The following is a 27,161-nucleotide window of genomic DNA, read 5'->3' as shown; positions in this document are numbered from 1 at the left end:
TTGCGTGAGCGCCTATCTGCCTCGCCGCGGGGGAAGCTGATGACAGGACTACAATTGCTTCCAGCTGAGGGCTGCTCCCGGAGGGACGGGCAGCCGTCCCCCGTGGCGCGGCCACGCCCAGGGTGCTTTCGCGTGCCGCTCCCCCAGACGGGTCCGCGCCGGGGATAATGCGCCTCTTCCCAGCAGCACGGAGGCGCCCTCGCGGGACTGGGCCGGGCTTAAAAGCAGAGGCGTCCCGGCCGGCCGGCCAGCCCACGGACAGGCAGCGTCTCTCCGTGTGACTCCAGGTCTGGCGGTGCTGGGGACCCAGGGCTCCTTCGGGGCCGGTCCTCTGACCTGCAGGACGGCTCAGGCAGGTGGGTGCCCAGCTCATGTTCACGCGTCCGGTGACTCGAACCCATGCACGTGAGGCCTCTCTCTGTGTTACGGAGAGAGGCCTGCAGCCTTCAGTGAAATGAGGGCACAGCCAGACTCCTGAAGGATCCGTGGGAGAGACCGGCTGGTGGTAGGTACAGGGCACCTAACCTTGGGCAGCTAATATTTCAAAATGCTGGGGTGGAGTCCGGGCCACGGGGTCAGAGGTCGGGGCTGGGGAAATGCAGACTCTAATGCCTTTCCCTGCGGACGCTCAGGGCTGGAGCCGATGAGGCCGGAGGTGCGGAGGGGAGCGCTGTGTCCTGCCTGGCGCAGGGGGCCGCGGGCGGGAAGTCACCCCTCGGTCTGGGGGGCAGAGTGCAGGCTTCGGAGCGAGAGCGCCGTGGTCTGAAGCCCAGCTCCGCCCTCACACCCTGTGTTGGGCACACCTGAGCCGCGGGCCTGCTGCGTGCCTGCAGCGTGGCCGGGACTCCGCCTCCTCGGGACTCAGCTGGGCGAGGTGTGACCTGTGTCGTGTGATCAGCATTTCGTAGCCTCGTGTTTGCACTGGCGCCAGCCTTGCCGCTGCCGTCAGCGAGGCCGTTGTGCGCAGGTGGCCGCCGAGTGCATTTCTGTTTCCGAGCCGGTGACATCAGCGAGCCGGCGCCCAGGGACAGTCCGGGCGAAGGGAGTGTGGAGGGCGAGGGCGGGAGGCGCGGCCGGAGGGACGTAGCCATGCTGCTGTTGCCGTGGCCGCCTGAGACAGGGTGGGAACAGCACGCTAACCTGCCGCTCCCTCCCTGCCCTGTCCACCGCCGCCACAGCTGACGGGACCGCCGGGTCTCTCTCCGGTCCTCCTCCTCGCGGCCGCTGCTGGGCTGGCCCCTGGAAGGACAGCCACCATCGTGGGTGCCGTGGGCTCAGGTCCCCTCCAGCCTCGGCTCCTGGCCCGGACCCAGCTCCCCGGAGCCGCCGGCAGGAGGCCCCGGGCGGCGGGACACGGCAGGAGGCCCCGGGGGGGGGGACACGGCAGGAGGCCCCGGGGGGGGGGACACGGCAGGAGGCCCCGGGGGGGGGGACACGGCAGGAGGCCCCGGGGGGGGGGGGGGACGGGCGTGCTTCTAGGAAAGCCTCCCCGAAGGGGCGTTACTCAGAGCCGCGCTGGAGTGGGATGAAGGGGCGTTACTCAGAGCCGCGCTGGAGTGGGATGAAGGGGCGTTACTCAGAGCCGCGCTGGAGTGGGATGAAGGGGCGTTACTCAGAGCCGCACTGAGAGTGGGATGAAGGGGCGTTACTCAGAGCCGCACTGAGAGTGGGATGAAGGGGCGTTACTCAGAGCCGCGCTGGAGTGGGATGTCTCAGCGATGACTGCGGAGGGGAGCGGGGGCGGGCCCGCCCACTCGTGTGAATTCCCCCGGAGCGGCTGACGGGGGCGGGGCTGAGTCACCTGGGCACGTGGAGACACGGATGTGCTTAGACAGACAAAGGGCCTCTGTCTGCCAGGGAGCCGGCTCCTGGCCCCAGGCCCTCCCGCTGCTAAATGAGGGGTCAGAGGAGACCTCCGGACCAGGCTCAGGAGCTGGTCCTCGGGCCGGGGGAGGCCGGGGTCAATGCAGCTCCTCTCGCTGCTGACCGCCCAGCCGCATTCCCGCGCCGAGGGGACCCGCTCACAGGAACCGCCTCGCCTCCCTAATCAGCCCACAGCCTAACCGCCTGGCACGGCTCTGCCAGACACGCAGCTTCTGGCGAGTCCCTGGGCGACCCCACTGGTTCACATTTACACCTCCAGGCAGTCTGCCTCTGGCCAGTGAGGGTCAGGGGGCATGTGAGGGTCAGGGGTCACAGGAGCATCCGTGGAGGACATTGCTGAGGTGCTGCTGGCTTCCCCGTAACCTCCCCCCGCACCCCCAGGGCCTGTGCGTGGCTCACTGCTCAGCGCTCACCGGGTGACCTTGTGGTGCCCCCGCCTTCTCCCCTCCTTCCCCTCAGCCCTCTCGGGGGAGAGCCACGCGGCCCGCACAGGGACTCAGTGCAGTGCCATCCCCTCCGCCCTCCGCCCCTTCTCCTGGTGAAAAGCCACGGGACTAGCCCGGCCGGCGTGGCTCAGGGGCTGAGCGAGGCCTGGGAGCCAGGAGGTCACGTTGATCTCTCTCCCTCTCCCTTCCTCTCTGAAATCAATAAAAATACATTTAAAAACAACAAAACAAACTGGCCTGGAGTGACGTGAGGACAGGCCCAGGCCCCTTTTCCCGGTTGCTCCTCACCTGAGGGCATTTGTTTTCCGTGATTTTCAGAGAGAGTACGGGGTGGGGGTGGGGGGGGAGAGAAACAGGGATGAGAGGGAGACACATCCATGGGCTCCTCCCACACGCACCCCAACCAGGGCTGGGATTGAACCCACAACCCAGGTCTGTGCCCTTGACTAGGATGGAACCCGCCACCCTGCGGTGCCAGGGCTGTGTGCTAACCACTGAGCAGCCAGCAGGGCGGGCGGGCTCCTCCTCATGCCACGCACCGTGTGCGGCTCCGCAGCGCTGGGCGGGAGGAGGATGCGGAGGCCACGCCGGTTTGGGGGGTTAAGGCACGCCCGTCCTCACCACCGCCTGGTGCCACTTCCTCCCTCGGGAACCGAGCTTCTCAAACTTCATAAATATAGTGCGCAGCCTCACTGACAGGAGGCAAGCAAAGATCACAGCCCGTTAAGAATACTTTAGGTGTCAGCGTTTTATTCAACACTTATTTTATTCAACAGCTTTGAAGTCTTAAAGATGCAAAACCTGCCTCAGGATCACCATGTAGCTCTGGAGTGTGGAAGCTTTCATTCATCAATCGTAGCTATGGCCTCCGCTCCCTCCTCCTCCTGCTCCGTCCTCCTCCTGCTCCGTCCTCCTCCTCCTCCTCCTCCTCCTGCTCCTCCTCCTCCTGCTCCTCCTCCTCCTGCTCCTCCGTCCTCCTCCTCCTCCATCCTCCTCCTCCTCCTCCTCCTCCTCCTCCTCCATCCTCCTCCTGCTCCGTCCTCCTCCTCCTCCTCCTCCATCTCCTCCTCCTCCTCCTCCTCCTCCTCCTGCTCCGTCCTCCTCCTCCTCCTCCTCCTCCTCCTCCTCCGTCCTCCTCCTCCTCCTCCTCCTCCTCCTGCTCCGTCCTCCTCCTCCTCCTCCTCCATCTCCTCCTCCTCCTCCTCCTCCTCCTCCTCCTCCTCCTCCTGCTCCGTCCTCCTCCTCCTCCTCCTCCTCCTCCTGCTCCGTCCTCCTCCTCCTCCGTCCTCCTCCTGCTCCCTCCTCCTCCTCCTCCGTCCTCCTCCTCCTCCATCCTCCTCCTCCTCCTCCTCCTCCTCCTCCTCCATCCTCCTCCTGCTCCGTCCTCCTCCTCCTCCTCCTCCATCTCCTCCTCCTCCTCCTCCTCCTCCTCCTGCTCCGTCCTCCTCCTCCTCCTCCTCCTCCTCCTCCTCCGTCCTCCTCCTCCTCCTCCTCCTCCTCCTGCTCCGTCCTCCTCCTCCTCCTCCTCCATCTCCTCCTCCTCCTCCTCCTCCTCCTCCTCCTCCTCCTCCTGCTCCGTCCTCCTCCTCCTCCTCCTCCTCCTCCTCCTGCTCCGTCCTCCTCCTCCTCCTCCTCCATCTCCTCCTCCTCCTCCTCCTCCTCCTCCTCCTCCTCCTCCTCCTCCTGCTCCGTCCTCCTCCTCCTCCTCCTCCTCCTCCTCCTGCTCCGTCCTCCTCCTCCTCCTCCTCCTCCTCCTCCTGCTCCGTCCTCCTCCTCCTCCTCCTCCTCCTCCTCCTCCGTCCTCCTCCTCCTCCTCCTCCTCCTCCTGCTCCGTCCTCCTCCTCCTCCTCCTCCATCTCCTCCTCCTCCTCCTCCTCCTCCTCCTCCTCCTCCTCCTGCTCCGTCCTCCTCCTCCTCCTCCTCCGTCCTCCTCCTGCTCCGTCCTCCTCCTCCTCCTCCTCCTCCTCCTCCTCCTCCTCCTCCTCCTCCTCCTCCTCCTGCTCCGTCCTCCTCCTGCTCCCTCCTGGCTCTGTCCCGAGGCCCCTCCCGCTGCGCCAGGGCTTGTGAGGGCGCGTCTCTGGCCCCGGATGGAACGGGAGACGGTGATGAGGCGGTGGAGACGCTGGTCCTCCCACAGTGCATGTTAAAGACCGCTGCTTCTCCGCGGACAATGGGGAATTGTTCCCTGCAGGCTGCAAACTCGTTTCCATCAGCACGGTGGCCGCTGCCAGCACAGCCCGTGTCTGAGGCAGGCGCGGCCGGCTCCGCTCCCCAGGCGTGGCCCTGCTCCCGTGGCGCCTCACGCTGCCCGGGCGTTCTCTTCGTCCGTATCGGACGGCGCCTCGTGTTTTCTCCGGAAACTCTGCCCGTGCTGGGAGGCCCCGCGGCGGCCGCTGGGCGGAGGACACACTGTTCCCTCCGAGGGCCGGCGGCCGCGGCGGCTCCCTGTGCTCGCACTTCTCCCTGACGGCGCCGCTGGGCGGAGGGCGGGCGTGTGCCCTGGACCCACAGGCAGGCCCCGCCCGGCCCCGGCCAGCCCCAGGGGAGTGGGAGCCGCTGCGGGAGCCGCCGGGAGCTCAGGTACAGGGCCCCGCGCCCTGGGGTGGCAGGCCTGCAGCGCAGGTGGCAGGCAGGGCGGCCCGGGGCCGCGGCACCTCCCTGTGGCTGGCGGAGGCAGGTGTCCGGAGGAGGTGGCTCTGGAGGGTGGGGCCCCTACCGAGACTCGGGGAGGGACGCTGAGGCAGAAGGAGCCCCACGGACGGAGCCGGGGGCGGGAGGCACCTGTGCGCTGGGGAAACGGTGAGCCGTGCTTTTGGCCGGGAGCCGAGGCCGAGGCTGGGACGGGCTCAGCCCCACGGAGCTCCCCGCTCCTCCCGGGAGTGCGTCCTCTGACCAGCACCTCCCACGTCACACGTGGAACGAACTGCGGATGGAACAGATGTGGACGGGGTGGATGCGGGAGTATCCAGGGGCCTGTGTGAGGACAGCCAACGCGTGAAATGAAATAAGTTTGAAAAACCGAGGGCTCAGGACGTGTTTGTGCCTAGAGCGAGGCTAGCTGAACGGACACGGGAGCAGCTGACGGACCGAGGACAGGCCGCCCTCGCCGCCGACGCGGGACCATGTGGGCCTGGGCGCTGTGGGCGCTCCCGCTGCTCTGCCCCGGCGGCCGGGCAGGTAGGTGGTGCGCGGTGCTGGGCGGCGCGGGTCCCACTGCCTTCTCCGGGCCGGAGCTGCCCAGGGAGACCGAGGGGCACAGGGGGTTCAGGGCCCTGCATGGGGGGTTCGGCCGCGTGCATGTGGATGTGTGTGTATGCATGTGTATGCGTGTGTATGCGTGTGGATGTGTGTGGGTGCGTGTGGATGTGTGTGGATGCATGTGGGTGTGTGTGGATGCGTGTTGATGTGTGTGGATGTATGTGAATGTGTGTGGGTGTATGTGGTTGTGTGTGGATGTATGTGAATGCGTATGGATGCGTGTGCTGACCCGGTAAGATGGACTGTCATATCTTCCATGAGACTCCCATGGCCAGTGAGGAGAACATGCCACCCCTCGCGGCTCACCACCCCGCCCAGGTCCGCTGCCGTGCTTCCCACGCCCAGGGCTGGCGTCCCCACGCACTGAAGCTCTGTGTGTGTGTGTGTGTGTGTGTGTGTGTGTGTGTGTGTCTGTGTTTCAGCCCCGCCGGCCAAGCCCGAGAACGTCTCCTGCTTCTTCTACTACCAGATGAACTTCACCTGCACCTGGAGCCCCGACCCGGCGGCCGGGCACACGCGGTACCGGGTCCGGAAGACGTCGTACGTGCAGGGCCGTGTGCGGGGGAGGGAGGAGGCGGGCTCGGGGCGTCTGGTTCTCAGGGCCGGCTTCTGGGGGACCCCGGGGCATCCAGCCACAGGGGCCGGCGTGGCTGCTGAGCCCGGCTGACGGTGGGGTGGGGGCGGCTGCGTCCGGCTGACCGCTGTCCGGTCACACGCACGGAGGACCGGTCTGTCCGTGTACTGTCTTCAGCGGCGTCCCTCCTCCTGGAACGTGTGGTAAAGCTCGTTCTCCGGGCTCAGGTGGAGGGAGGGTGCCTTTCCGCCCCAGCTCGCGGTGTGGCCCTGTCATCAGCAACCACCGGGACAAAGTCCAGCTTTTCACGGCCTCACGCCTCCCTTGCCCAAATTCTGTCAGAAAAATGACAAAACCTATAATAATGAAAGCATAATATGCTAATTAGACCGGATAGCCAAACGACCTTCCGGATGTCGAGGCTGTCATGGCGGAGGCCGAGGCAGAGGTGGTTAGGGGTGATCAGGCAGGCAGGTGGGCAGCTAGGGTGATCAGGCAGGCAGGTGGGCAGCTAGGGGTGATCAGGCAGGCAGGTGGGCAGCTAGGGGTGATCAGGCAGGCAGGTGGGCAGCTAGGGGTGATCAGGCAGGCAGGTGGGCAGCTAGGGGTGATCAGGCAGGCAGGTGGGCAGTTAGAGGAGATCAGGCAGGCAGGTGGGCAGTTAGGAGCCAGGTGGTCTGTTTTTTCCACTTCAAAGTGAGCCTAGAGGTGCCAGCTCTGTTCTGTTTGGTGTTTAAATGCAAGAGCTCCTGTCTGCTCCTCTCTCTCGCTCCTTAAAATGGGTCACGGTGAGGCAAGGGGCCCCCCCTTGTGCTGTGCAGAAGAGGGGCAGTGCCTGGCGGCCCTGTGGGTGGCGGTGGTGGTGGCAGGTGTCACAGGGCCCAGCAGGGCCCGAGAGGCGAAAGCAGGTCCTTGGCTCCGAGGGAGGCGCCTCTCCCAGACCGGCCGCCTTCCCAGCGGGAGAGCCGCGCACACTGTTTCCAACTAAACCTCACGGGACACGGGCACGTGCACACCATGCACCCTCCACAGGCCACGGAATCTCGTCTTCCACTCTCTCCCTGACCGTTCGGCCACGGGAAGCCGGTCTTGGCCTGCGGGCCACGCAGGACCGGGGTGGCTGCCTTTGACCTCCCGGCTGTGGTTCACCGGCCCCTGGACAGGCCCAGCGACCAGGGTCCACATGGCTTACCACCTTCCGTGCTCACTGGTCCATGTCCTCCTTTCCCGGCCTCAGCCTTGTCCGTCTCCTGCCAAACCCGGAGCCTTGAGGCTAGAGCTGCACCCCCGGGGCAAGAGGTCCTGTAGTGTGCGTGCATGCAGCCTTATCAAGTGATAGCTGGGCAGGATTTTATTTTATTTTATTTTATTTTTAAATATGCTTTATTGATTTTTTTACAGAGAGGAAGAGAGAGGGATAGAGAGTTAGAAACATCGATGAGAGAGAAACATCGACCAGCTGCCTTCTGCACACCCTGCACTGGGGATGTGCCCATAACCAAGGTACATGCCTTTGACCGGAATCAAACCCGGGACGCTTCAGTCCCCAGGCCGATGCTCTATCCACTGAGCCAAACCGGTTTTGGCGCTGGGCAGGATTTCAGTGATCTGTTTTGGAAAATACTTCAATGAGTTTCCTGAAAACAGTATATACCTCTGGTAAAAAAATTTTATCTGAAAAACATAAAGAATATTAAAAAACATCACCAAAGGTGACAGCGTTAGCGTTTTTATAAGACCTTTCCGGTGCCCTCTGAGAACAGTGATGTCAATGCACGAGTCAATCTAAATGTGACTATTTGGCAGGTAACACGAATCCTGCTCTTTCTCGCCAGTGGTAGAGGGTGGGCCTCTTTCTGTGTGAACAGATGCAGGTGTGTTGAAAGCCATCGTTTACATCCTAGTGAAGTGTCTCCATCACTCATTTCACAAACCCTCGCGGTCTGTTCTGTTAGGAAGCGGTTCTCAGGGTGGATCTGGGGTCCTGGGGCCCAGTCCTCGCCGTGGCCAACGGGAAAGGCCTGTCGGCCCAGGGCGGTCTCCGCGGCTCAGCCTGGGCGGCAGGCGCAGCGAGCTGCATCTCTCCGGGGGGGCGGGGGGGGAGGGAGGCCTGGGGAGAGGGAGCCACACCTTCTGGTCTCACAGTTCTCCAGAGAAACCCAGACGGAACCAAGAAATATGCCCTTCGCACAGTGAGTCTGGCTAGGCTTCCACACTGCTGAACGAGCTCACATCGACCCGCTTTTTCCTCAAAGCTCTTCTGGACAGGAAAACACTTGTCACCCTGAAAGAGAGACTCCCACGTCCTGCTCCTTCTTTCCCCCGATAACCTTCCCCGACATTTACACCATCCAAGTGGAGGCTCAGAACGTGGACGGGACCACGGCGTCGGACATGACATGCTGGTCCTTAGCTGCCGTAGGTACGTGTCCTTGGACCTCTTCCCTGCTGGCTTCCCAGAGACCCCGCCTCCCCCTTTGTGGTTCATCCTCTCCTGCGGCATTTTTTACCGCTGACTTTCAGAGAGAGCGGAAGAGGGGAGAGACAGAAACATCGGTGTGGGAGAGACCCATTTATTGGTTGCCTCCCGCATGGGGCTGGGGTTGCCTGCAACGGAGGCACATGTCCTTGACCGGAATCGTACCCGGTACTCTTCGGTCCATGGGCTGGTGCTCTATCCACTGAGCAGCGCTGGCCAGGGTGAGGGGACTTTTTCTCGATGGGGTATGCATTTGGCTGCTGCGAACAAACCTCTGCTGTTTCCAGAGCTCCGACCAGATCCGCTGAGCGCTCTCTGCGGGTGTGTGTTTGTTTTCCGTGTTTCTATGGGGGAACAGACCCTTGGGGGATTTCCTCGCCATCGTTTTGCTGACATCACTCAGTATACATGCTTCTCTCAGCAGTTCGAGGGTGAAAATTAATGACACGGATGACACGGCTCCCGGGTGACACGCCCAGCCGGCGGGAGGAGCTGGGTTCGTGGGAAGGGCGGGATTTTGGAGTGGGCGCCAGTGAATTCCAGCTGGGTTCCCAGGAAAGCGTTAGCTTCCCAACCCCAGCCTGACCTTAGCAGTGCGTCCAGCACCTGGGAGGTGGTCAGAGGAGCTGACGCGATGAGGATGGAGCTGCAACGAGTGGAGCTTTTTGGAGAGCAAATGGCAGGTGTGGAAGCCACTGACACATGCTCACTCGGTCACTCTGCCCTCAGGGGCCTCAGGAAACCACCGAGACCAGCAGAGATGCAGCTGTCCCCCCATCCACTCACTAACAAGCCCGCGCCTCCTGGGCCGGAGGTAACGCCGGCTCTGTGCCCGCCCAGCCCCGCTCTGGGAGCCTTACCGCGAGACGCCGGACACCGAATGCGGTGGCAGAGACGCGGCAGACCAGTCCTGCTCACCCTTGAGAGAGAACATCGTGAAGCCTGGAAACAATTGTGTTCTGAAGACTTTGTGATGGGAGAGAGCGCATACGCTGATTGCGTAATTTTATTTAAGAAGAGGAAGCCTCCGTCTAGCTGGCGCTCAGTGGTTAGGGCGTGGGACTGGAAGGCGGCGGGCTCGATCCCCCGTCAAGGGCAGGGACCTGGTTTGCAGATTCAGCCCCTGACCCGGTTGAGGCCCAAGCAGGAGGCAACCAACCGATGTGTCTTTCTCTCTCTCTTTTTCCCCCCCTCTACCCCCTTTCACTCTCCCTAAAAATCAGTGGGAAAGATCCCTCACTCCTCAGGAGAGGATTTAAAAATTAAATAAAGAGAAAGGCTTTATTTAGCACAATATTAATTTTGTTTGAAAAATATGCAGAGTTACATATACTGAGTGGCCAGATGATGATCTCTGAACGCATAATAATCTGGCTACTCAGTGTATAGAAAAGGCTAATATGCAAATACTGGAGTTCGACCAGCAGCCAGGCTGGACAACTGCCCATATTCCTGCCCTGGCCAGGCTGGCCGGACCCCACCCGGGCACGAATTCATGCACCTGTGTGTGTGTGTGTGTGTGTGTGTGTGTGTGTGTGTGTGTATGTGGCCAGATTATTATGCATTAAGAGATCATCATCATCATCCGGCCACTCAGTGTAGAAAGAAGCCTGAAAAGATACCTGTGTGTTAATAATGGTTCTCTCTGGTAGATGGCATTGTGGGTCATTTAATGTTTTTCTTTGTATGTTTCTATACTTAGATTTTTTTGAATGAGCATATGTTACTTCATAGCCAGAAAAAAAAATACACATTTTTAAAGAGAAAGACTTGGGGCAAGAATGTCTGTGGTGCTCAGAGGCGAGGGGAGGAGAGGAGCTTCCTGCAGGCACGCCTCCCTCCTGGTGCTGGGGAGAGGCGGGCGGGGATGGGAGGGCATGGGGGGCAGCCCGCCCAGTTTCCAGCCCCAGGGCCTCTTTTCCGTTCTGCTGCACACGCCTGACCGTCGGGAAAGGCTGGTGTACCGACAGACCACAGGGGTGTGCTCCCTCCTCGGACACACCTTCCTCTCATTTCCTGTGGCCCCTGCGCCCAGCCCCGCACAGACGGCGCGCCAGCATCTCCCTCCCGGGTGCATTGTCTTCCGTTTGGGGTAGATGTCATGAGCACGTTCTGACCTGCAAATCTGTGGTTTTTATTTTCAGCAAAAATGGAAGCACCGGTGATTTCCAGTGTGACACCAGTTCTGGCCGTCAAACGGATGCTTCAGATACAATGGGTCAAGCCTAAGCTGGCCCCGGTCTCGTCCCAGTTAAAATGCCGGCTTCGGTTCAGGACGGCGAACAGCACCCACTGGGTGAGTCGTGCCTGTGTTCAGTCCGGGGCCCAGAGCAGGGCTGCCTGACGCTGCTGTCCAGCTGGACTCCCTCTCTCCACGCCGGACGGACAGGGAGACAGCGCCGCGCCCTCCGCCCGCCCATCTCACCGCAGGCGCCCGCGTCTGAGCACAGGGAGCATGGAAGGGACCCTCCTCCGGCACCCACCTGGGGGTCTCTCTGTGTCGGCCACCAGAGAGGCTGGGGCATGGTCCTTCCTTTTCCACTTTATGAAGCTGTGATATAAAGCGCACATTTCGCAGAGCGAACAGAACGTAATATGCGTTAACAGACTGTCGTTGTCCTTTCGGGCCTCAGTTCAAACCCTGACGGCACCTCCTGTTTGGGTGCGAATGGCCCCGGCCTGGGAGGTTCCTCTGTGGACCGCGCAGATGGGAAAGGGTAGGATTTGAGATCGAACGCCACCGGTTCTGTAAGCCGAGAGAGGGTCGGAGTGAAGGAGAGAAACGGAAAGATAACCGGGCTCCACCAGCTCAAAGTCGTCTCTGCCTTGTAGATGCAAGTCAGCTTCAAAGTGGAGGCCGAGAAAAACACCCACACCTCCAACCTCACGGGGCTGCAGGCCCTCACGGAGTACGAGGTGGCGCTGAGCTGTGCAGTCCAGCAGTCCCCCTTCTGGAGCGCCTGGAGCCCAGTGCACAGAGGAACCACCGAGGAAGGCGAGTGCCCGGCCCCCTCGGCCCTCTGCCTGCCCCGGGTGGACCTGTCCGGGTGGACCTGCCCCAGGTGGACCTGCCCGGGTGGACCTGCCCGGGTGGACCTGCCCCGGGTGGACCTGCCCCGGGTGGACCTGCCCGGGTGGACCTGCCCCGGGTGGACCTGCCCCGGGTGGACCTGCCCGGGTGGACCTGCCCGGGTGGACCTGCCCCGGGAGGACCTGCCCCGGGTGGACCTGCCCGGGTGGACCTGCCCCAGGTGGACCTGCCCCGGGTGGACCTGCCCAGGTGGACCTGCCCCGGGTGGACCTGCCCGGGTGGACCTGCCCCGGGTGGACCTGCCCAGGTGGACCTGCCGGGGTGGACCTGCCCCGGGTGGACCTGCCCCGGGTGGACCTGCCCCGGGTGGACCTGCCTGGGTGGACCTGCCCGGGTGGGTGGTGCCCTCTACCTGCCCCAGGTGGACCTGCCCCAGGTGGACCTGCCCCAGGTGGACCTGCCGGGGTGGACCTGCCCCAGGTGGACCTGCCCCGGGTGGACCTGCCCCGGGTGGACCTGCCCGGGTGGACCTGCCCGGGTGGACCTGCCCCGGGTGGACCTGCCCCGGGTGGACCTGCCCGGGTGGACCTGCCCCAGGTGGACCTGCCCCAGGTGGACCTGCCCCGGGTGGACCTGCCCGGGTGGACCTGCCCGGGTGGACCTGCCCCGGGAGGACCTGCCCAGGTGGACCTGCCCCGGGTGGACCTGCCCCGGGTGGACCTGCCCCGGGTGGACCTGCCCAGGTGGACCTGCCCCGGGTGGACCTGCCCGGGTGGACCTGCCCCGGGTGGACCTGCCCGGGTGGACCTGCCGGGGTGGACCTGCCCCGGGTGGACCTGCCCCGGGTGGACCTGCCCCGGGTGGACCTGCCCCGGGTGGACCTGCCTGGGTGGACCTGCCCGGGTGGGTGGTGCCCTCTACCTGCCCCGGGTGGACCTGCCCCAGGTGGACCTGCCCCAGGTGGACCTGCCGGGGTGGACCTGCCCCAGGTGGACCTGCCCCAGGTGGACCTGCCCCGGGTGGACCTGCCCGGGTGGACCTGCCCGGGTGGACCTGCCCCGGGTGGACCTGCCCCGGGTGGACCTGCCCGGGTGGACCTGCCCCGGGTGGACCTGCCCCGGGTGGACCTGCCCGGGTGGACCTGCCCCGGGTGGACCTGCCCCGGGTGGACCTGCCCGGGTGGACCTGCCCCGGGTGGGCGGTCAGGGGCCGGGGGAACCCCAGTCCCGGAGCCAGGTGTCCAGGCTTGTCCTTGGCAGGGTCTCCCCAGCCACAGGCTGAGCAGGGCCCCGGTGCGTCAGCCCCCAGTGGCTTTCTGTCCCAAAGGAAGGCGGGAGCCGGCACAGCGGGTTCTCTGGGTAGGTCCTCGCCGTAGCGGGCGGTGTAATATTCACAACCTCCTGTGACAGCCTCAGGCTGCACTGCAGACCCGAGCTCCTGCCCCCAGTATGAGGGCGGGGCTGGCTGGGGCGGGAGGGCGCCCTCCGTGACGGAGGGAGGAGGAGGACCACTGGCCGGGGTGCCATCGCTGGACCCGTGTGACCCCGGCCGGCTGTCCGGAGCCTCCGTGCTGCGGCCCCTCCCCGCTGTCCCCTTCCCCTGTGGGGTGGAGCCCGTCCAGGCACCCGCTTTTCTGTGTTGGCTCAGGGAGGGCACCATGCAGGACGCCAAGCTCCCCGTTATCATCGGGCCCTCCGGAGGCCCTGAGAGACGTGCAGACCCCGTTTGCAGGGGGAGTGGGATGCAGCTGCTCAGAGGCCCCGGGTGTGCTGCTCTCTGTAAACCGGGAGCCTGCGGGCTGACCCGGCCGGCAGCCGGCCGGCGTGTGATGGACGAGTGCGAGTTTCTCGGGGCTGGAGTCCCGGCTGGTCAGGACAGTTTCCCTGGAGACAGGACGGGAGTCCGGGTGTCCTCGGGGTGGTTTCCAAGGAGACAGGACGGGAGTCCAGGTGTCCTGGGGTGGCTTCCATGGAGACAGGACGGGAGTCCGGGTGTCCTCGGGGTGGTTTCCATGGAGACAGGATGGGAGTCCGGGTGTCCTCGGGGTGGTTTCCATGGAGACAGGACGGGAGTCCAGGTGTCCTCAGGGTGGTTTCCATGGAGACAGGATGGGAGTCCGGGTGTCCTCGGGGTGGTTTCCTTGGTCCCACTGGCCGCACTGTGGGGCTGGCCGCCTGGAGGCCAGGTTCCCTCGGGGCCTTGTCTGCACGGCCTGCCTCCTCCCGTAGCTGCCACGGCTCCCGTGACCTCCTGGCCCGTGTGGCTCAGCCTCCCGCTAGTGCATCGCAGTCTGGCCGGCCTCTGGTGTCCGCCTCAGCCGCGGGCAGACGGCCAGGATCCAGACGGCCTGGCAGCCGGCCGGGCTGCAGCTGTCGCCGTGGGTGAGGCCACCCAGCAGGCTCCTGTCTGGGTCCTGGGCTCACGCAGTCGGCACGCCCCAGCACGAGGCCACGGGAGCCTGTGCCTGTTTTCCCTCCCCTCCCCCCAGAAATGCCCTCCCCGTGTCCTCCACACGCCGGCTCTCACAGGGAGAAGCCAGCACCTCAGGCCTCTGTAATAGTTTGGGATTTCCGAGTGAAGCACTGCCTGTGTCCGTGTGGATTTCAGCACGTCGCGTGCTCAGGCTTTTACCCGCGTGGAAGCAGGTGCAGATCTCCTGCGTGACACGTGACATAGTCCACTCGGTCTTACTGCTATGAGCTTGCGGCCAGGCGGTGTCCTCCTACCACTGTCCGCACAAAGTGGGCACAGCCAGCGGCTGGGCCGTGGGCCGTGGGAGGAGCTGGGCCGTGGGCCGTGGTCTGTGGGAGGAGCTGGGCCGTGGGCCGTGGGAGGAGCTGGGCCATGGGAGGAGGTGGGCCGTGGGCCATGGGAGGAGCTGGGCCGTGGGCCGTGGGAGGAGCTGGGCCGTGGGAGGAGCTGGGCCGTGGGAGGAGCTGGGCCGTGGGAGGAGCTGGGCCGTGGGCCGTGGTCTGTGGGAGGAGCTGGGCCGTGGGAGGAGCTGGGCCGTGGGAGAAGCTGGGCCGTGGGAGAAGCTGGGCCGGGGTCTGTGGGAGGAGCTGGAACTGTTGGGCTTCATGTTTGAGCTCATCTGTATTCCACTGCGATGCGTCTGCCAGATTGAACTGAAGACAGAGCAGCAGTGCCGGTCTTAGCAGGGACTGCGGGCTGGTCCAGCCGCGGACGGGGCGCCTCCTGGAGTCAGCCCTGCAGGCTGTGCGGGGAGCCCCGCCGGCCCCCAGCCAGGAGCACTGCTCCATCGCCCCTCGCAGTCTCCGCTCCCCTGTGCGCGGTCAGGCGACCAGGGGCTGCGGCAGATGCTCAGATGTGAGATGGCGCATCATCCGAACCGAGCCCTGTGCTCTGTTCACGGGGGTGGCTGCACCTTCCCCTGAGCTCCCAGGCAGGGAGTCACAGAGCCTACCCCTGAGCTCCCAGGCAGGGAGTCACAGAGCCTACCCCTGAGCTCGCAGGAAGTCATCAGGACCTTCCCCCTGAGCTCCCAGGAAGTCACAGAGCCTACCCCTGAGCTCGCAGGAAGTCACAGACCCAGCCGGTGGCATGTTTTCCTGGGGCTGATTCCAGTCCCACAGCCACGCCGTTCCCACCTCACTGTCCGGGCAACACTGATCCCGCTGCCTCCCCAAGCACTCCCTCCCCTTTGCCCCCTCTTCTTCCCCTCCCCATCCCCCATTACTCCCCTCTCCCTGTCCCTCTCCCTCCCCCATTATTCCCCTCCCCCTCCTCTTCCCCCTCCCTCCCTTCCCCGTGCCCAGCCTGTCTGCTCCCCGCAGCTCCCCTGGGCCTGGACCTGTGGAGGGTGCTGGGACCGGCTCAGGAGGACGGGAGCCGCCCGGTGAGGCTGCTGTGGAAGGTGAGAGCTCTGGGGCCTTCAGTCTCCGTGTCTTCATAACCTGGGGCTCTGCCACCAGAGCTGTGATTCTTGGACTTTGACCTCCCGAATTTCCTGCCCAAGAGGCTTTATGATGCCCCAGACCTCCCAGGGGTTTCCCAGCTCAGAGCCTGTAGGTCACCTTATGGGCTAGGGTTAGGATTTAGGATTAGGGTTAGTGTTACAGGTAGGGCTAGGATTAGGGTTAGGGCTAGGGTTAGTTAGGGTTAGTTAGGGTTAGGGTTAGGGATAGTGTTACAGGGTTAGGGTTAGTTAGGGTGAATTAGGGTTAGGGTTAGGGTTAGGGTTAGGGTTAGGGTTAGGGTTTAGGGTTAGGGTTAGGGTTGGGGTTAGGGTTTAGGGTTAGGGTTACAGGGTTAGGGTTAGGGTTAGGGTTAGGGTTAGGGTTAGGGTTACAGGGTTAGGGTTAGTTAAGGTTAGTTAGGGTTAGTTAGGGTTAGGGATAGGGATCAGATTAGGGTTAGGGATAGGATAGTGTTACAGGGTTAGGGTTAGGGTTAGGGATAGGGTTACAGGGTTATGGTCAGTTAGGGTTAGAGTTAGGGTTAGGGATAGGGTTACAGGGTTAGGATTAGGGTTGGTTAGGTTAGGGTTAGTTAGGGTTAAGTCTAGTGTTACAGGGTTAGGGTTAGTTAGGGTTAGTCGGGATTAGGGATAGGGATCGGGTTAGGGTCACCTCGCAGGTCCTGGGGTTGCGTCCAGGCCTGTCCCTCTGTCGGGCGGTGCGGAGGGCCTTAGCAGAGGCACCGGCCTTCTGTGGGAGCTCAGGGCCACCCGCAGGCGGAGGCACAGCTGGGCCTCTCACCCAGGACCTGGCCTGAGAGGGCAGCCATCGAGTGGGGTGCGGGGTGCTGGGTGCCCAGGGCTGGAGATAGGAGGCTTGGCCCAGGCCAGGGGTGACCACAGCCAGGACAGTCCTGGTTGCTCTGTGTTTTGTCAGGCTCTGTGTCCGTGTGGGATGGAGGGAGACACAGCGACAGGAGATGGCGCTGCTCCCTGGCCTGCACCCACAGCCTCTGGCGCGAGGCCCCCTTAGCGCTGACGCCGAGGCCAGCACCCCCTCTCCGGCCCCGGGGGGTGGGAGGTGGCCGTGTGGCGCTGCTCCCCAGGAGGGCACCTGCCTCGTGTGTTCACACAGGAGCGGAGGTCACCCGCTCCCTCACCATCCGTCCCCGGCTCGGGCCTTTCCCTTGTTGTTTTGGCAACAAACTAGGTTCCCCGCGCTCAGAGGGCCCTGCAGCGAGCGCTCAGCTACCAGGTCTGGTTCTTCCCCGAAAACACCACCAACCTCACGGAGACTGTGACCACCAGCCGCCCGCAGCTGGAGCTGACGCTGGGCGCCGAGGCCTACCGGGTGTGGGTGGTGGCCGCCAACTCGCTGGGCCAGAGCCCGCCCGCCTCCCTGCGGGTCCCGGCCGCCACCGAGGAGGGTGAGTGCAGCGTCACCTCCTGCCAAGATGCCACCGCCAGGGGTCAGGGGTCAGGGGTCAGGGGCCAGGGGTTAGGAGGTTAGAGGGTCAGGGGCCAGAGGTTAGGAGGTTAGAGGGTCAGGGGCCAGGGGGCCAGGGGGCCAGGGGTCAGGGGCCAGGGGCCAGAGGCCAGGGGCCAGGGGGCCAGTGGAGCAGAGGCTGCTGGGCTCACAGCCCTGGGGCGGCTGGGAAGTAGCAGGAGCCACACCCCGGCCCCTCCAAACCCCCGCCCTCACCCAGCTGCTGCGCCAAAGCTCTGGGGGGTGTGACGGGAGCACCCTCTCCTGCTCCTCCAGGGCGGGCTCTGGTTCTGAAGACCCTGGTGTGCGGTGGGTGGTGGGTGGTGGGGGTGGGCGGTGGGCGGTGGGGGGTGGGGATAGGGGTGGGCGGTGGGCGGTGGGCGGTGGGTGGTGAGGCAGGGACAGGGCTGCCAGGCACACACCAGGGCGGTCTCCCTCTGGTGCTCACAGCACTTTGAATAGACAGAGTGAACTCTGACCCGCGGCCTGGGCTGGAGTGAACTCTGACCCCTGGCCTGGGCTGGAGTGAACTCTGACCCGCGGCCTGGGCTGGAAGCCAGGCTCAGCGTCTCCGTGGCAGGGTCCTCGCGGCCTGCTCCCGGCAGCGTGTCCCGCGTGGCGGGCAGTTCCCGGGCGGCACCAGGGGCCTTGGATGCTGTCTTCCTGGGGCAGACGAGGTCTCCCCGGAGGCGGGTTCGAGGCAGGTGTGGGGAGCCTGGGCAGTGGGCACCCGGCGCCCTGTGGGAGTTGGGGTCACCACCCCAGCTCCGGAGCCTCAGTCCCTGTGACTGAGGGGCCCTGCGAGGCGCGTCCTCAGTCTCAGCGCCGCAGCGAGGGGCGCCTGGTCATCGGAGGGGAGGTGGCGAGGAGGGACGGTGAGGGGGGAGGGCAGCACACGGGGTCTGCAGGAGGCCGAGCCCCCGCTGCCCCCGGCGCGGGTGCGGGGCGCTGAGGGGGCGCGGGACGGGGCGGCGGGGCGGCGCGGGTGCGGAGGCTCTGAGGCGGCGGGGGTGCAGGGCGGCGGGGGTGCTGGGGCGCGGGTGCGGGGCGCTGAGGCGGCGGGGGTGCAGGGCGGCGGGGGTGCTGGGGCGCGGGTGCGGGGCGCTGAGGCGGCGGGGGTGCAGGGCGGCGGGGGTGCTGGGGCGCGGGTGCGGAGGCTCTGAGGCGGCGGGGGTGCAGGGCGGCGGGGCGGCGCGGGTGCGGAGGCTCTGAGGCGGCGGGGGTGCAGGGCGGCGGGGGTGCGGGGCGGCGGGGGTGCGGGGCGGCGGGGGTGCTGGGGCGCGGGTGCGGGGCGCTGAGGGGGCGGGGCGGCGGGCAGTGGCGGCAGGAACACATCCCGAGGCCGGTCCCCCTCTGCCCGCAGCGTTCCGGGGCGTCGAGGCGGTGCAGGCCGGCCCCTCGCAGGCCGGGCTGGCGGTGGCGTGGCAGAGCTCCGCTCCGCACGTGGACACGTGGATGGTGGAGTGGCTCCCGGACGTGGACACCGAGCCCCCCGCCCCGTCCTGGGAGGCGGTGACCGGGGCCAGGAACTGGACGATCCGGCAAGGTAGCCGGCGCGCGGCCTCCTGGGAGCGGCCGCTCCTCCTCTCTGTCCCGTCCCTCCCGGGGGCTCAGGCGGAGGGCGCGTGGGGCCAGGGGTCCGAGCAGGCGCTCCCCTCAGGGCGGCCCCTGAGCCGAGCGGACGTGAGCGAGGCCGGAGCCGCCCGTCCATCAGCCAGAGCTCCTCATGCTTCACCGTCCCGCGGGGAGACCTCCTGCCGGACGCGGGCCGAGAACCGGGCCCAGGCGTCCGCGTGGGCCCCGAGCCTCAGCTGGGCCGGGGGGGCGGGAGGGGCTGTCTCACGTCTCTCCCGGGAGCCGTGGCTCTGTCAGAGGGGCAGCTTTCATTCTAAGGATCAATTTAGCAATGTTAGGACAGGAATCGGTGCGAGGCCCTCCGCCTAACTCCCCGTCTTCCAGACGCAGGCACAAGGGAACAGGAGAGCTGGCCTGAGTCTCGGGCCGCACCTCCAGGCTGCGTTCTCTCTGCTCCTTTCCTCCGTTACAGATGAGCTGACGCCCCTCCAGTGCTACAACATCTCCGTGTACCCACTGTGGCAGGACCGCGTGGGCCAGCCGAGTTCTGTCCAGGCCTACGCCAAGGAAGGCGGTGTGTGGGGGTGGCCGGGGGGGGGGGGGGGGGGCACTGGGGCCTGTCCAGCCGCAGCCGGTTTCAGAGAGGAAGGAGAGGGAGAGAGAAACATCAGTGATGAGAGAGAATCATGCCTCCTGCACGCCCCCCACTGGGGATGGAGTCCACAGCCTGGCATGTGCCCGACCGGGAATGGAACCGGAACCTCCTGGTTCACAGGTCGACGCTCAGCCACTGAGCCACGGGCCGGGCTACAGACTATCTTTAATTGTGCAGCAGGAAGCTGGGGTCTTCCCGGCGGACCTCCCAGTTGTCGCTGTGTCTTTCTGGGCGTCACCATCTCCCGGGTCCCCGTGGGATCTGCGTCCTCCCGCGGCCAGGGCGGGCTTGTCCCCGTCTGGTACAGGCGGCACTGACGGGGGACGCGGGGCAGGGTGTGGGTCGGAGTGAGGCCGTGAGAAAGTCCTTCCCTCTTCCAGACGCTGAGCCCAGCGAGCAGTCCTCCGGGGCTGATCCACCCCCCACGCCGGCGCGGGTCCGAGGCTGGCAGGCCCCGAGGGGGCGGGGGCGCAGGGGCCGGCTGGGGCTCACGCCTCTCCCCCTCCAGTCCCGGCAGCAGGCCCCGTGCCCAGGGCGGAGGGCATCGGCGTGACGACCGTCACCATCGCGTGGGAGGAGGTTCCCAAGCACCAGAGACACGGCTTCATCCGCAGCTACACCGTGTTCTACCAGGCCGAGGGCGGCGAGGCGCTCGGTGAGCGGGCTCCGGCCGCGAGGAACCGGGCCCCCGAGGGGGGGCCACCACCCCCACACCCCCGCGTCCCGGCTCCCTGGGCCCCCCCGGCAGGGACTGCCTCCCCCCGTCCCCGGCTCCCTGGGCCCCCCCGGGAGGGGCCGCCACCCCCCGTCCCCGGCTCCCTGGGCCCCCCAGGAGGGGCTGCCACCCCCGCGTTCCCGGCTCCTGGGCCCCCCGGAGGGTCTGGAATCGGGTGAGAGGGCGGGTTGGTCCCTGCGGGTCTGTGGGAACCAGGGTCAATCCGGTTGCTGTCCTGCTCGGACGAGGCACTCCTGGCAGCTCCCGGCCGGATTCCCGCCTGGCTCGCCAGTCACAGACCATGGCCTGCTGGGCCTCCTGCTCCCACGCACCATCGTGTCCCCCGTGGGCCCTGGGGGGCACTAGCCCTGCCCTCACCGCTGAGGGCCCCTCGGTGTGGACGCCCCAGCCCGCTCAGCCTCCCGGATGTGGGGCTGTGCCCGCCTCGGCCTGGCCGCTGGGACCGTGCGTGGACCTGCCTGACGGGCCCGGGGAGCGCTGTGTGCAGACCCCATGAGCCCGCTGTGCGCTCCGGGCCGAGCCCGCTGTGCTCCGGGCCGAGCCGGGAGAGGGGCCGGGCGGGCGACCTCCAGCTGGCCATCGCAGAGCCGGGCTTCCCGCCGCAGCCCCCAGCAGCAAACGCGGACTGTCTGCACACACACACACACACACACACTCACACACACTCACACACACACACACACACACACACACTCACACACACTCACTCACACACACACACACACACACTCACACTCACACACACTCACTCACACACACACACACACACACACACACACACTCACACATCACACTCACACTCACACACACACACACACCATCTCACACACATTCACACACACACACACTCACACACACACACACACACACACACTCACACACACTCACACATCACACTCACACTCACACACACACACACACCATCTCACACACATTCACACACACACACACTCACACACACACACACACACACACACTCACACACACACACACACACACACACTCACACACACTCACACATCACACTCACACTCACACACACACACACACCATCTCACACACATTCACACACACACACACACACACACTCACACACACACACACACACACTCACACTCACACACACACACACACCATCTCACACACATTCACACACACACACACTCACACTCACACACACACACACCATCTCACACACACTCAAACACACACCATCACACACCATCACACACACACACACACACACACACACACACACACTCACACACACACACACACCATCAGACACACACACACACACCATCTCACACACACACACACACACACCATCACACACACACACACTCACACACACACACACACACCATCAGACACACACACACACACACTCACACACCATCACACACACACACCATCACACACACACACACACACTCACACACACTCACACACACACACCATCACACTCACACACACACACACACACATATCATCTCTCACACACACACACACACACACTCACACACACACACTCACACACACACATACCATCTCTCTCACACACACACACACACTCACACATACCATCTCTCTCACACACACACACACACACTCACACTCACACACACACCATCAGACACACCATCACACACACACACTCACACTCACACACACACCATCACACACACCATCACACACACCATCACACACACTCACACACACACACACACTCACACACTCACACACTCACACACACACACACACTCACACTTACACTCACACACACACACACACACACCATCTCACACACACTCACACACACACACCATCACACACACACACACACACACCATCTCACACACACTCACACACACACTCACACACACACACACACTCACACACACACACACACCATCAGACACACACACACACACACCATCTCACACACACACACACACTCACACACACACACATGCCATCACACACACACACACACACACCATCACACACACACACACACACACACCATCTCACACACACTCACACACACACTCACACACACACACACACACACCATCAGACACACACACACACACACCATCTCACACACACACACACACACACACACACACACATACCATCTCACACACACTCACACACACACACACACACACACTCACACACACTCACACACACACACCATCTCTCACACACACACACACACACACACACCATCAGACACACCATCACACACACACACTCACACTCACACACACACACACACCATCACACACACCATCACACACACACACACACACACTCACACTCACACTCACACACACACCATCACACACACCATCACACACACACACACACACACTCACACTCACACACACCTCCCCCCGCTGGCTGCTCAGAACCCACGCTGCCCTTGTGGCACAGCTGCCTCTGAAGGAGCTTCCATTGGCATGTTCTCCAGAGCGAACGGGCCGAGCACATGGCTGTGCCAGTCAGCCTGCTGCGTGTCTTCTCAGGGGGAGTCTTTGCAATCTCCTGGCCCACTTTTTAAAAAGTACATTTTATTGATTTCTTACAGAGAGGAAGGGAGAGGGATAGAGTTAGAAACATTGATGAGAGAGAAACATCGACCAGCTGCCTCCTGCACACCCCCCTCTGGGGATGTGCCCGCAACCAAGGTACATGCCCTTGACCGGAATCAAACCCGGGACCCTTCAGTCCGCAGGCCGACGCTCTATCCACTGAGCCATATCGGTTTTGGCTCCTAGCCCCTGTTTAAGCTGTCTTCCTGTCACTGAGCTGTAAAAGCTTTTAAATATGTTCTGGACACAAGGTCCTCATCACACACCTGGCTTCCCGCACACTCCCGCTGTGGCCGCCTCTCTGCTCGGACAGCGTCTCCGATGCCTGGAGCTGTCCCGCTGGCCAAGTCCCGCCCAGCCGTTTCTCCGGGGCGGTGTGCGCGGTGTCGGACCGCCTTCCCCGGGGGGCCTCCGGGGTCCCGTGGTTTGAGCTCCTAACGGGCCCTCGTCGCCTGGAGGAGAAGCGGGTGGGAGAGCGGCCCAGCCGGGTCCCCATGTTCTTACCCGGTGCGCCCGGCTGTGTGTCTCCTTCAGCCAAGATGGTCGGCGCCCGCACCCTGAGGTGCCGCCTGGAGTCCCTGAGGCGCAAGACCTCCTACTCCGTCCGGGTCATGGCCAGCACCAGCGCCGGCGGCTTCAACGGCACCAGGATCGCCTTCCAGACGCTGTCCGTCAGTGAGTGCCCCCGCCCGCACGCCCGCCGTTCTCCGGCGTGCCTGGGCAGGTGCCCCTGGGCGGGCGGGCGCAGGGAGAGGGCCTGGGCGAGGAGAGGGGGGAGGTGGGCAAACCGAGCCGAATTCAGAGACCGGCCATCGGCTCCTTCCTGCTGGGCGGCCCCCAATCACCGTGAGGAGGCAGTTCCAGTTCCTGCCAAGCTCACCCTCAGCCCCGAACCAGCTGTCACTCAGGCCGGCCTCCGGGGCAGAGGTGACGGCCTCGGGGGGAGATCGAGGTGGAACGAGCCCCATTGGCACACAGGAAGGGCCTCACCCTCGTCATTTTGGAGCTTTTTAAGCAAAAAAGCACATCCTACGTTCCACGCACCAGCTTTCACGTCAGAAATGGGAAGCAAGAAAAGCCTGATGGATGCAACGAAAATACCAATGGGAGAGCAGGAGCTGACGGCTGACTGTCCTCCGCAGGTGTCCTGGAGGTCTGCCTGGTGGCCGCACTGGGCGGGGGCGGGCTGCTCGTGCTCAGCGCCCTGGCCGCGGCCTGCGGCCTCCAGAAGCTCAAGTGAGTGTGGGGACCGGGCTGCCGGCCGGAGGCGGTGCCACGCATCCCCCGGCACACGCACGCCCTGGCACACGCATGCCCCGGCACACGCATCCCCCGGCACACACACACCCCGGCACACGCATCCCCTGGCACACGCATGCCCCGGCACACACATCCCCTAGCACATGTATCCCCCGGCACACGCACGCCCTGGCACACGCATGCCCCGGCACACGCATCCCCCGGCACACACATCCCCTAGCACATGTATCCCCCGGCACACGCACGCCCTGGCACACGCATGCCCCGGCACACGCATCCCCTGGCACACACATCCCCTAGCACATGTATCCCCCGGCACACGCATGCCCCGGCACACACATCCCCTAGCACATGTATCCCCCGGCACACGCACGCCCTGGCACACGCATGCCCCGGCACACGCATCCCCTGGCACACACATCCCCTAGCACATGTATCCCCCGGCACACGCATGCCCCGGCACACACATCCCCTAGCACATGTATCCCCCGGCACACGCATCCCCTAGCACATGTATCCCCCGGCACACACATCCCCTGGCACACGCATCCCCTGGCACACGCATCCCCTAGCACATGTATCCCCCTGGCACACACACCCCCCGGCACACGCATCCCCCGGCACACGCCCACTGCGCCCCACGCCCCATGCCCCACACAGAGCTCTGAACCCACAGAGGACCCTCCCCCACGGCCCTCCCGAGACGGCCCCCATGGGAGCAGCCACGGGCCGTCTGACAAGGTGCACTGCTCCCAGGCAGAGCCCAGGGTGCTGACCCCTGCTCCACTGAGTCAGGGCGTTGGCCGCCGTGTGCTGGGCACCAAGGCTCCCAGCTGGCGGGCAGAGCCGAGGGCGGGCACCAACAGGGAGGGGAGCTGTCTCCGGGCGCGGTGCTGTGCCCCAGAGCCTCCTGCCTCAGGGAGCTCAGGCTCCTTCCCGGAGGCCTCCATCTCCGAGCGGCTGGCAGCCAGGGTCCCGCCAACCTCAGCCGCAGCCCCTCCGCCCCCTCCCCCCCAGGGCTCCAGGCAGACTCTGTCTGAGCCCCGGACTGCTGTGGCCGGACCCGCCCTGAGACTCCCTGCGCCCTAGCACTGCTCCCCCGACGTCACCTCGGAGAAGGCCCTGGGGGGAGCAGCGGGCGGGGGGGGGGCTGTGAGGGGCAGGTCTCTCCCCCCAGGTCCCCGCGTGACTTCATGTCACCCCCATGCAGCTTCGCTTCCCCCGTCTGAGCTGGAGAGGGCTGCCCTTCTGTCCCAGGAGCCACGCAGCTCCCCGCACACACACACACACACACACACACACACACACACACCGTGCACACGAGGCTCCCGGGCTCAGCGTGTGGGAACCCTTCTCCCAGGCTGAAGCACCTGTGCTGGCCGGACGTCCCCAACCCTGCCCGGAGCAGCCTGGCCGCGTGGCGCGGCGGGAGCCTCAAGGTGAGCGCGTGTCTGCCCCGAGGCCACTGAGCCGCCGGCGGGGCGGGGAGCGGGCTGGCCGGCTTCATGGCCGAGGGCAGGACCGGGGGCAGGTGGGGAGCGGGAGCCCGCTGGGCGGGAGGACAGCAGGTGCCCTCGCCCGGAGGCCTGGGGGCCGTGTGCGCGGCGTCCAGGAGGGGGCGCCCCCTTACTCCCGGCGGGACCGTGTGATCGCACTGAAACCTGCAGGGGCTTCCTCGCGAACGGCTCACGCGTAGACATCGCCTTTCTCATGCGTTTTAACCGGAAAACGGTCCTGAGAGTGTTACGGCTGATTTCCTTAAGAAAATAAGCCAAGTCAGACACAGCCTTCAAGCCTCACCGCCGAGCGCGTGTGCAGCAGCCCTTGTGCAGGAGGCTGACATCAGCCGGTGTCCACCCGTTACCGTGGGCGTCTGCTGCGGGCACTGCACACACTGTCTTCGCGGAGTTGTGTTAATTCTTGTTCTGATTTCCGTCTTCTCCTGGAGCTGACCCGTTTGTTCCCGCTCGCTAAGTCGCCAGGAGAGTGAGTGGCTCACAGGCAGTGCTGCCGGTGCCAATGCAGGTCCGGCCGCCACGGCAAACACTGCCTGCCTCTGGCCGCGCAGGCGCCGGGCCGGGGCTGGTGCAGGCCCGGGGCTGGTGCGGGGCCAGGGGCTGCGATGCCCGGGTGACAGATGACATCATCCCTCGGGGGCCACCTTGCGCTCCGGGCGATGTGGGACCCGCCACTGGTTTGTGATGGTGGTTTTCCATGTGAGAGCCCTCGGCGGCGCTCTCCTCGGAGCTGCGGTGTGCACAGGATTGTGGGAAATGGCTGGAAGTTGTTGGAAGGCATTGTGTCCCTCTCCGGCAGGGGGCCAGGCTGCTATGGACGGGCACGTGGAGGGAGGGGGCCCCCACTGGTCTCTCGGAGGAACGTGGAGGCATGGGGTGCCCCGGGCCCATCGGGCTTTGGGTGACTCATCTTTAGTCCCCACATGACCCCTGGGGTGCCCTTCTCTCTTCCAGGGTGAGCCGAGCCCGAAGGAGGTGGACGATGCCCTGAGCACAGAGGACAGCGCTCTCAAGCCCAGTGACCTCATTGACAAGTTGGCGGTGAACTTCGAGAATTTCCAGGAAGAGGTTTCCGCAGAGGAAGCAGGAAAGGGCCAGGAAAGCATGCTGGGAGGGGACACGAATGAGTATGTGACCTCCCCCTTCAGGCCTTACTGTATCCTGAAGCCGTTCACTGAGGCTGAGGCTCTGCCCACTGAGGCCGAGGCCCCTCTCACTGCAGCCGAGGCCCCGCCCACTGCAGCCGAGGCCCCGCCCACTGCAGCTGAAGTCCCACCCACTGTATCTGAAGTCTCTCCCACTGCAGCCGAGGCCCCGCCCATGGCAGCCGAGGCTCCTCCCACTTCACCCAAGGCTCCGCCCACTGTGGCCGAGGCTCCGCCCAGAGAGCCGCAGTGCCTGTATTCTGGCAGCCCGGAGGGCACCAGCCCGGAAGCTGAGGAGCAGCTTGTCCCTTCTGCCCGGTGCCCAGGGCCCGCCAGCGCCTGCCAGGAGGGGGCGCCCACCCCGTACCTGAAAAACTCGGTGACCACCAGGGAGTTCCTCGTGTCTGCGGAGCTTCCCGACCAAACCAAGAGAGCCACCTAGAGGCCGCGGCGGCCCCTCTGTGTGGGCGGCCTGCAGAGGGGCCTCCCTGCCGGGCGTCTGCGCCCATCGGCTGTCAGGAGGCTCCCTGCCTCTGAGGCGTCTGCGCCCATCGGCTGTCAGGAGGCTCCCTGCCTCTGAGGCGAGAGGCCAGAGGTGA

At 64.8% G+C, this 27,161-nt stretch overlaps 1 protein-coding gene across 1 annotated transcript; it reads left to right on the top strand.

Annotated features, from left to right (window-relative positions):
• Nucleotides 1-2: 2 nt before the first annotated feature.
• IL31RA (interleukin 31 receptor A) lies at nucleotides 3-27,161 on the top strand (the record flags this gene model as incomplete). Its single annotated transcript, XM_084880834.1, is given in 21 exon segments — nucleotides 3-356; nucleotides 5,378-5,507; nucleotides 6,011-6,232; nucleotides 8,360-8,584; nucleotides 10,786-10,937; nucleotides 11,474-11,863; nucleotides 11,922-12,066; nucleotides 12,124-12,299; nucleotides 12,416-12,575; nucleotides 12,633-12,807; nucleotides 13,990-14,053; nucleotides 15,412-15,546; nucleotides 16,799-17,015; nucleotides 18,438-18,620; nucleotides 19,122-19,223; nucleotides 19,813-19,959; nucleotides 23,175-23,315; nucleotides 23,783-23,876; nucleotides 25,261-25,339; nucleotides 26,372-26,962; nucleotides 26,964-27,161. Coding segments are annotated over 20 exon segments (3,651 nt in total). The 5' UTR covers nucleotides 3-356; nucleotides 5,378-5,452.

Source organism: Pipistrellus hanaki, assembly GCF_964339955.1.
Source record: "Pipistrellus hanaki genome assembly, chromosome: 4".
Taxonomy (NCBI): domain Eukaryota; kingdom Metazoa; phylum Chordata; class Mammalia; order Chiroptera; family Vespertilionidae; genus Pipistrellus; species Pipistrellus hanaki.
The sequence above is the reverse complement of the archived record's forward strand: the minus strand, read 5'-3'. Positions and strand labels throughout refer to the sequence as shown.